Consider the following 9823-nt stretch of genomic DNA (forward strand, 5'->3'; position numbering starts at 1 on the left):
TAAATTATTTTTCCTCTATTGAATAAATAGGCACTTGCCTATAGATAGTTTGGAGTACTTGATTTCTTCAATAAATAATAAAGTAGGATAAGTCCTGAACAGCTAACTTCAAAGTTGGCGGTTCAAACCTACCAGTCACTCCTTGGAAACCCTACATAAGATCTCTACAAATGGGAACTGACTCAACAGCACTTAACAGCAGAAACAATAATATGTATTAAAAAAGAAAGTTAACAAGGGAACTGAGAGACTATATTGTTCTGGAAAATAGGAACTGTACCAAAAAATACTAAGGTATGATTAGCACAGGTGTTCAAGATCAATAACCATTTAGAAAGAGAATCTAACAGGTTGCTGAAAAATAATCAATTATTCAAATATCCCAAGAGAAGAGTGGCTGCTCAGGCTGCATCTTCTGGGAAATAAAACGAAATGTTGGAATTGACAAGAAGTGTGTCCTTTCATTCAGATTCTGATTTTCCTTTGGAAAACAGAAAATTGTCCTTGGTATAGCCTAACTAGGAGTCCTGAAGTGATACAAATGGTTAATAAACAGAAGTGGGAGGCCTGAGTCTACCCAAAACCCCTCTGAAGGAAGCCATGGTATACTACTTCTAAAAACCAGTCACTGAAAACCCTAGGAGCACAGTTATACTCTGTCACACACAGGGTTACTTTGAGTCCGAGTTCACTCTGGCAACTGACATTGCATAACTGGTTCAAGTGACCTGAGTATTTAAGGGACACACTTCTTGGTCTAAGATAACCAGAAAGGATTTGAGTCAACAGGAGATCAACATAGTCAACACGGGTCTCTCTTCCTCATATCCTGAAAGAGCTCACTACACAATGTGTATTCATATTGTACCTTATATTACCATTTCCCAGTAATTTGGGGAGGTATTAGAATTGTAGGTTTGCTGTAACAAATTACCATAAACTGTGTGGCCTAAACAAATAGTTACTCCACAGTTCTAAAGGCAAGTCTAAATTCAGGGTGTTAGCAAACACTCTAAGAGAAGATTCTTCCTTACCTCTTCCAGCTTCTGGTATCTCCAGGATTTCCTTGGCTCTTTACACAAAAATCAAATCTCTGACTCCATGATTACATGGTATTTATCCCTGCATATGTCTGTGTCTCATCTCTCTTCATAAGGATACTGCTTATATGGTATGAAGAGTCCACTTAGGGCTCCAATTAGGAACCAATTATTGGTATGGGGCATTAGGACATCACCATATATTTTGGGGGCTGCACAACTTAAATCATTATAGGTCAATTTGTATTTCTTGGTATCTGCCTTTCTTAATAAATTCCTAGAGTGGCTGTGCAGGATAAACACTGGACTTCTAACCACAAGCTCGGCGGTTCAAACCCCCTAGCCACTGCTCAGAAACCCTATATAGTGTCACTTTGAGTCATAACTGACTCTACAGTACTTGACAACAAAAACAATCTTTTTCAAAAACATCCTTTTCTGAACTGATCCATCTGCACACCCCCACTCCCCCACATAAATACACATATATATACACACAAATGAATTTGCACAATGTTGGGCTTCTAGTAGTTATGCCTTAATTTATGAAAACAAAACACAACCTGTTGCCATGTAGTCTATTCTGACTCAGAGATCTTATAGGACCGAATAGTATTATTCCATAGAGTTCCTGAGGATGTAATTCCATAGAGCAGACTGCCACATCTTTCTGTCATGGACCAGCTGGTGGGTTTGAATTGACAGCCTCTCACTTAGAAGCTCAGCACTTAACCACTTCGTCACCAGGACTCTTTTCTTCCTAAATAATCATCATGATAATAAGCCAAAAAGAAACAAAACAAAAAATAATCTACTGCCATCAAGTCAATTCTGCCTCGTGTGGTCTTCTTGAACAGAGTAGACGTGCTTCCCGGGGTTTCTGAGACTATAATTCTAGAGGAGCAGACAGCTTCATAGGTCTCCTCATCTGAGATTTCTTAACTATTCTTTATCAACATTAAACAACAAAAAACATAGTTGAACTTAATTTAACATATGCACATTAAAACATGCATGTCTAACCAGTGCTAATTAGCATCCAAATATTGATTTTCTTGAATTTTTTTTATTCACATCAAATATCTTTTTGGATTAATGAACATGTGATAATGTACTTCTTGCATGAAATGCAGTATAAAGTAATGCTTCCTAAACCTACTCTAGGGCCTACCTCTCTTGATGCGAGTACTTGTCCCTCTTTTTATATTCAACACAAGTGGAAATGTGCTGTCACATCATTGTTTTTAATTCCCTCAGGATACTATAAACCTTCATGAATCTACCTTCTAACCTACTCTTCTCCAAAGAATGCCAAATCATGCATATTTCAACCACTTTGCATAAGTTAATGTGCTTGTGTTTCAATTATCCTTTCTCCTCCACCCATATTTTTGGACTGGTAAGAGAACAGGGAGTATACTAGACCATTAATGAGAGGCATTCCTGAATAACACTTGGATATCTTGCTTATTTACTTATAAAAGAACATTTCATTGCTTGTGGAGCATCTTTTTTTGATTCTCTTTAGTTCCTACCACTCATCTGTAAGTTTGTCGTATTATGGTAACTTGCATGTTGTTGTGATTCTAGAAACTATGCCACTAGTATTCAAATATCAGTAGAGTCAGCCGTGATAGACAGGTTTCAGGTGAGCTTCTAGACTAAGACAGACTAGCAAGAAGGAGAGATATACTATTGCTGAATAGTCACTGAAAACCTTATGAGTAACAGTGGAACACTGTCAGATAACATCAGAAATTTGGATATTGAAACATGATGAAGAGCACCAAAATATTGTCAGATATAATGCTAGAAGATGAGCCCCTGAAGTTGGAAGCCACTCACAGTACAACTGTGAAAGAGCAACTTACTCAACTTACATCATAGACTTGGTCATGATGATGTGAAAGGAGTAGTTTTTGCAACCTACATTTGCTGATGGGTCACATTTCAAAATGAGGAGAAACACCTGTAAACAGCCATTAATAATCAGAACATGGAATGTACAAAGTATGAAGTGAAGAGAATTAGAAATTTTCCAAAACAAAATGAAGATACACAATTCAAATCATTATAGGTTAGTTTGTATTTCTTGGTATCTGCCTTTGTCAATAGAGTCCTGGTATGGCACTGCAGAATAGGGTGAAATTTTCAAAGGGCAACTCAATAAGATAAAGTTAAATATTATCATGAAATATGCAAAGACCTGGAGTTAGAAAATCAGAAGAGAAGAAAACTCTCAGCATTTCTCAAGGTGAGGGAACTGAAAAAAAATTCAAGCCTCACATTGCAGTATTGAAGGATTCTCTGGGCAAAATATTGAATGAAGCAGAAAACATCAAAAGAAGATAGGTGGAATACAAAGTCAATGTACCGAAAAGAAATGGTTGATGTTCAACCATGTCAAGAGGTAGCTTATGATCAAGAGCCAAGGATACTAAAGGAAGAAGTCTAGGGTGTACTGAAGACACTGGCAAAGAACAAGTCTCCAGGAACTGATGGAACACAAATTGAAATCTTTCAACAAACTAATGCAGCACTGGAGGCCCTCATTAATATGACAAATAATTTAGAAGACAGCTACTTGGCCAACTGATGGGAAGAGATCCATATCTTTGCCCATTCCAAAGACAGAGGTGACTCAACAGAATATGGAAATCATTGGACAATATCATTAATATTGCATACAAGTAAAATTTTGCTAAAGATAATTTTTATAAGTTTGCAACAGTATATTGACAGGGAACTGCCAGATGTTCAAGCTGGTTTCCAAAGAGGTAATATGATAAGGGATATCATTGCTACTGTCAGATGTATCTTGGCTGAAAGCAGAGAATACCAGAAAGATATTTACATGTGATATATTGACTACCCAAAGAGTTTTGATTTAGTGGATCAACACAAGTTATGGACAACACTGTGGAGAATGAGTATTACGGGACACTTCATGGTGCTCATCAGGAACCTGTACAGAGACCACGAGGCAGTTGTTTGAACAGAACAAGGGGGGCACTGAATGGTTTAAAATTAGGAAAGTTGTGTCCCAGGGTTGTATTTTCTCACCATACTCACACAATCTGTATGTTGAGCAAATAATTTAAGAAGCCGGATTATATGAAGAAGAGCATGGCATCAGGATTGGAGGAAGACTCATTAACAACCTGCCATATGCAGATGACACAATCTTGCATGCTGAAAGTGAAAAGGACTTAAAATACTGAAGATCAAAGACCACAGCCTTCGGTATGGATTGCATCTCAATGTAAAGAACACAAAAATCATCACTACTGGAGCAATAAACAACATCCACATAAATGGAAAAAAGATTTAAGTTGTCAAAGACTTCATTTTGCTCAAATCAATACTCATGGAAGCAGCAGTCAAGAAATCAAACAACATACTGCATTAGGCAAATGTGATGCACCAGATCATTTTAAAGTGTTAGAGATCAAAAATGTCAGTTTGAGGACTAAGGTGCTACTAATCCAAACCTCGTACTTCCAATAACCTCATATACAGGGGGCAATTGGACAATGAATAAGGAAGGCTGTAGAAGAATTGACACATCTGAGTTATTTTATTGGAAGAGAATATTAAAAGCACCATGGACTTCCAAAAAAACAAACAAATTGGTGTTGGAGGAAGTACAGCCAGAAAGCTCCTTAGAAGCCAGGATGGCCAGACTTTGTCTCTCATCTTTTGGCTATATTATTAGGAGGGACCAGTCCCTTAAGATGGGCATCATGTTTGATAAAGTGTAAAAGGGGAAAATCCCCAATGACCTGGATTGTCACAGTGGCAATAGCCATGGACTTAACCATGGAAATGATTGTGTGTTTGGTGCAGGACTTGATGGTGATCAGCTCTGTTGGGCATAAGGTCGCTCGCTAATTGTGAGTACCAACTGGATGGTACCTAACAACAACAAAACTTCACATACTCAGCATTACCCAGCATTGCTCCTTGTCTTCTGGCATGCTAGACATCTGTATACATCGCTGCATTTTTTTCTTCTAACTTAGCTTTATTGCCTTCCAATTTTTGTAATGGACTCCATAAACCATTTACCTGACTCAAATTGAAGATAATTAGTACTGAGTCATTTTCCCAACTTTTTAACTGGATTTCTCCTAGAAAAGCCTGGGAGTTTTCCTCAATTTTGGGGAAAAAGCTCTAGTTCTTAAAGTCAATGTTTCCCTCTATCTTTTTCTTAAAATCAACCTAGATATTTTTATATTACAATAGCTTTAAGTCTGAGGGCATCTACTTCAGAAGATGATGCTAATATATCACCCAATACACGCCACAAACACATGCTTTATTCCTTTCCAAATTAAAACATCTTTTATTTGACTTAATTTCATTATATCTGAGGCATTTAAACTTAAATGCATCAAAACTGTTTTAAAGTTTGACTATTAAAAGATTCAACCCATATCCCAGATGAGGAAAACCACTAAAAAAAAAACAAGTAAACATCACTAATGTTGTTAAGTACCTTTGTATCAGTTCTACTCATAGTGACCTTGTACAGGGTTTTCAAGGAGCAGCTGGTGGGTTTGACCTGCTGACCTTGTGGTTTGCAATCTAGTGCTGATCCTACAGTGCCACAGAAGAAAACATATGTTAAATTAAGCTAAGATAGATGAGTGCTAGCTTTCTTTCTACCATCTTGCATTATCTTTGGTTTCCCTAACATTTGTATGGAAGACCGTAGAAGAAATTATACTTTTGAGTTACCATGTTGGAGAAGAACACTGAAAGTGCCATGGGCTGCCAAAACAACAAACAGATCTATGTTGGAAGACGTGCATGCAGAGTGCTCCTTGGAGGACAGATGGCCAAACTTTGTCTCTCATACTTTGGACATATTGTCAGGAGGGACTAGTTGCTGGAGACGGATATCATGTTTGGTAAGGTCTCCACCTTACCAGAGAAAAAGAGGAAGACACCTAGTGAGATGGATTGGCAATATGGAAGCATCAATGGGCTCAAGTTTGGCAACAATTGTGAGGTTGGCCCAGGACCAGGCAGTGTTCCATTCTGTAGTACACAGGGTCACTATGAGTCGGTACTAACTCAATGGCAGCTAACAATAACAACATCTGTATGTAAGCCAGGGTTGGTAACTCAAGTGTCTACATACATGAAGTTAGACCTGCTGTGAGTAGAAAAGAGAATGAGTATTCCAGGAGAGAACTCAGATGAATCAGAGGAGAGGGTCCCTTCTAGAGCTCTGCAGTTATTGCTTTCAACCCAATTTGTCCAGAGGGCAACTAGGCCAGGCATTACTAATATTTCAAAATAAGTCAAAACTAAAAAGTTCTAATATGAGAGCTCCACTTTTAAAATGCTGGTTACTAATCAAATTTTCTTAAAACACTGCACAGATCAAATAAAACAATTACAGCTGAACTTGGCCTATGGGACCACTTGGTAGCCTCTGTTGTTGATGAGCCTTTTCTCCCCACTTTAGTGAATTAAACCTTGGGCTACAAACCCCAAGGTTGTTGATTTTTACTCACCAGGCTCTCTGTGAGACAAAGACAAGGTTGTCTGTGCCTATAAAAACGTACAGTCTCAGAAACCCTAAGGTGCAACGCTATTCTATTCTGAACAATCACTACGAATTGGAATCAACTCTTTGTCAGTGAATTGGGAGTAGGTTAACTATTTAGAACCCTAGTGGTGCATTTGGTAAGCACTTCTCTACTAACCCAAAGACCTGCAGTTCAAACTAGTGTACTGCATAAGAAAGATGTGGCAGTCTGCTTCCATAAAGATTACAACCTTGGAAATCCTATGGCGCATTTCTACTATGTCCTGTAGACCCCGGACAAGTACTAGATGGCAAGGTCTGTTTCAACAACAAGGTTGGTGGTTCTAACTCTCCAGTCATTCCTTGGACACCCTATAGAGGGTAGCTGTGAGTCTGAACCAACTGGGTGATACTTAACAATAACACCAACAGACACCACAGAGAAGCCCTTTGTTATCTTAATACCTGATTTGAGCCCTGGCAACATAAGAGATCACTAGCTGGGCTGCTAGCTACAAGGACAGTAGTTCAAATCCACCACTCACTCAACAGGAAAAGGACGAAGTTTTCTACTCCCATAAAGATTACAGCTTCGGAAACTCTTGACAGGGTTTGCAGTGAACTGGAACCTACTTCATGACACACAACCATCACTACCATAGACTCCCAGTAAGATGGATTGATACAGGTGCAGCAGCAATGAGCTCAAAGATAACATTTGTGAGGATAGTTAAGGACTGGACCGTGTTGTACATAGGATTGTCATGAGGACACAGCACTAAACAGCACCACCTAACAGCATTTAACTATAACAGCATAAAGTTGCTGAGCCCAATCCAAAGGATGACAATGGATTGACTTTTTAACATTCTTCAATATCATTTTCAGGAAAACTGGGAAAAAACAGTTTTCTAGGCCGTTTTTTTGATCAGTATCAAGTAATACTCAAAATGACATTTTTATTTATGTATAGGCATACATCAAAAACTTAGTAGGAGAAAACCATTATCTTTTAGTTCCATGAACTATTTGAAGCCTCCTCATTTACTTAAAGGAGCTCTGGTAGTGTAGTGGTTATGAATGGGGCTGCTAATCTCAGGGTCAGCAGTTCGAAACTACCAGTTGTTCTGTGGGAGAAAGATGAGGCTTCCTGCTCCCGTAAAGATTTACAGCCTCGGAAACCCTGTACAGGGTCTCTATGAGTCGGAACGGACTCCACGGCACATAACAACCACAACAACATATACATAACGTCTACAAATCTACACATTTCTTTCTCACCTTCTAATCTACTACTGTTGCTGTTGTTAAGTGCCATCGAGTTGCTTCTGACACAAAGACCCTGTATAGTATGTCTGAGGAGGAGCTGGTAGATTTGAACTACTGACCTTGAAGTTAACCATCCTGTGCTTATCTTATAGTACCACACCAGGACTCCAATCTATTACTGGCAGTGCCCAATTTATGACATATTGAAGTTATGATGAACTATGCTTAGGACTGTGTGGGTTTTAAGAAATTATTTTGTTTATCTTATTATTAGCGATATGTACTACATACAAGTGTTGTACCACGTAATTTTTCTGATATGATCATTCTTAGATATTCACCTACAAATATTTATATGTAACATTTCCAAGCCCCAGAGATAAATAAAAATTGGACTTTAAAAAATTGATTTAAAAAGATACTGATAACAAGAGACAATGACAGTGAAAACTTAAAAAAATAAGAACAAAAAAGGGGTATTTAAATTAGGTCAGAACCAAGTTACAATGGAGTGAGAATAGAATACCATTGTAAACTGGGTTCTACCTATACTTGAAATTTTCTCTTCCCACTCACTCAGAATGATATCTGAATCACCTCATACGTTCTTCTCAAACCCTTTTTAGTGCGAAATTCTTATCTGTGCATTTTCATTCTGATCAGACTGTGTGCTGAAAATTGATATCAATTTCATTAGCTTTAATTTATTCTCTTTATAATCTTAATACTTGATTTGTGGCCTAGCCCTCCTATCCATTATATAAACTCAATTTGATCTTTGACAAACAACTTCGCTAAAATAAATGACCAAACAATAAGCCCCAAATAAGAGTTTTCTGACTGGAGAGACTTGCAGAAGTGAAGCAAGGAAAAAACAGTTTGCCTCTTACCCTTTTACTGCCTTTGCTATTCAACTGAAGTTAAAGTACTGATATCAGGAACTCTGCAGCTCAAAACCAAATGATGATCCACCAAGTCCAATGTCTCCCGGAAGGCCTAGAGATTACACGTGTAATAATCAGACTGCCCTTGCCAAAAGAAAAGGCTTAGCGCTTCATTTTATTTATTGTATTTATTGAATGGAGTCATTGCTTGATAGCCCCTGGGAGCATTGACAAACATGAAAAGAAACCACCAAAGGAAAGAAAAATACATAAATAAGTAAGTAAAGCTCACGCCACTGAAGTTTACAATCTGGAACTGCAGCTTTGAAATAAGGCCCATACCGTTTTACTCCTCCAAAGACTTTAGTCTATTTGAAATGACTATTAAACATTGCTTAATTTACCAAAGTCTAAACCTCTGACTTTATTCAGGTCCATTTGGAAAATATTATTCCTTTCACTATTTTGCTTCATGCCAAGTGACAGGTAATATTTTAAAATGTTGCCTCTGGTTCTATATTATTATCAGCTGTATTTTAGTATTATGATAATCATATATTTAAGACTCCCGTTATTAAACATGATTTTTAAAACAATGTATCTATAGAGTTTAATGAAGACGGCACGGCTCTGGGCAACTTTTCATTCTGTTTTATGGTGTCAGCTCAATACCAACAAATAACAGCAACAACATAGCTTTTAATACCTGGACGTTTAGAAAATTGAAAACACACACTGTTATTGAGTCGATGCTGACTCATAGCGACCCTATCTACAAGACACAGTAAGACTGCTCCTTGGGTTTCTGACACTAAATCTTTGCAGGAACAGACAGCTTCATCTTTATCCCATTGTGTGGATGGTGGGTTTGAACCACCAACACATAACCCACTGCACCACCAGAGCGCCAGAGAATTGAACTAGAGTTTTTCAAATCAGAGCACCCTTCCAATTAAGAAAAAAAAGCAAAACTGAGATACACTGAGATTCTGCTCCCATGTCATTTACGATTTTTTAATCTGCTCAGTCTCATTGAACTTTCTTCTTTAGAAATGTTGCTCTTTCAAATTTGCAAACATTAAAAAAAAAAA

At 37.8% G+C, this 9823-nt stretch overlaps 1 protein-coding gene across 4 annotated transcripts in view; it reads right to left on the minus strand.

Annotated features, from left to right (window-relative positions):
- Window positions 1-9823, minus strand: part of TENM2 (teneurin transmembrane protein 2) — a 1406199-nt gene that overhangs the window by 1264521 nt on the left and 131855 nt on the right. The window contains exon 3 of one of the 4 annotated variants that reach the window (XM_006864841.1): window positions 8453-8455. The exons of the other annotated variants lie outside the window; for them this stretch is intronic. Within the exon in view, the coding sequence (XP_006864903.1) occupies window positions 8453-8455 (3 nt within the window). The remainder of the gene's footprint in view (window positions 1-8452; window positions 8456-9823) is intronic. 4 annotated transcript variants of the gene reach the window in all.

This window comes from Chrysochloris asiatica, unplaced genomic scaffold, assembly GCF_000296735.1.
Source record: "Chrysochloris asiatica unplaced genomic scaffold, ChrAsi1.0 scaffold00071, whole genome shotgun sequence".
Classification (NCBI taxonomy): Eukaryota; Metazoa; Chordata; class Mammalia; order Afrosoricida; family Chrysochloridae; genus Chrysochloris; species Chrysochloris asiatica.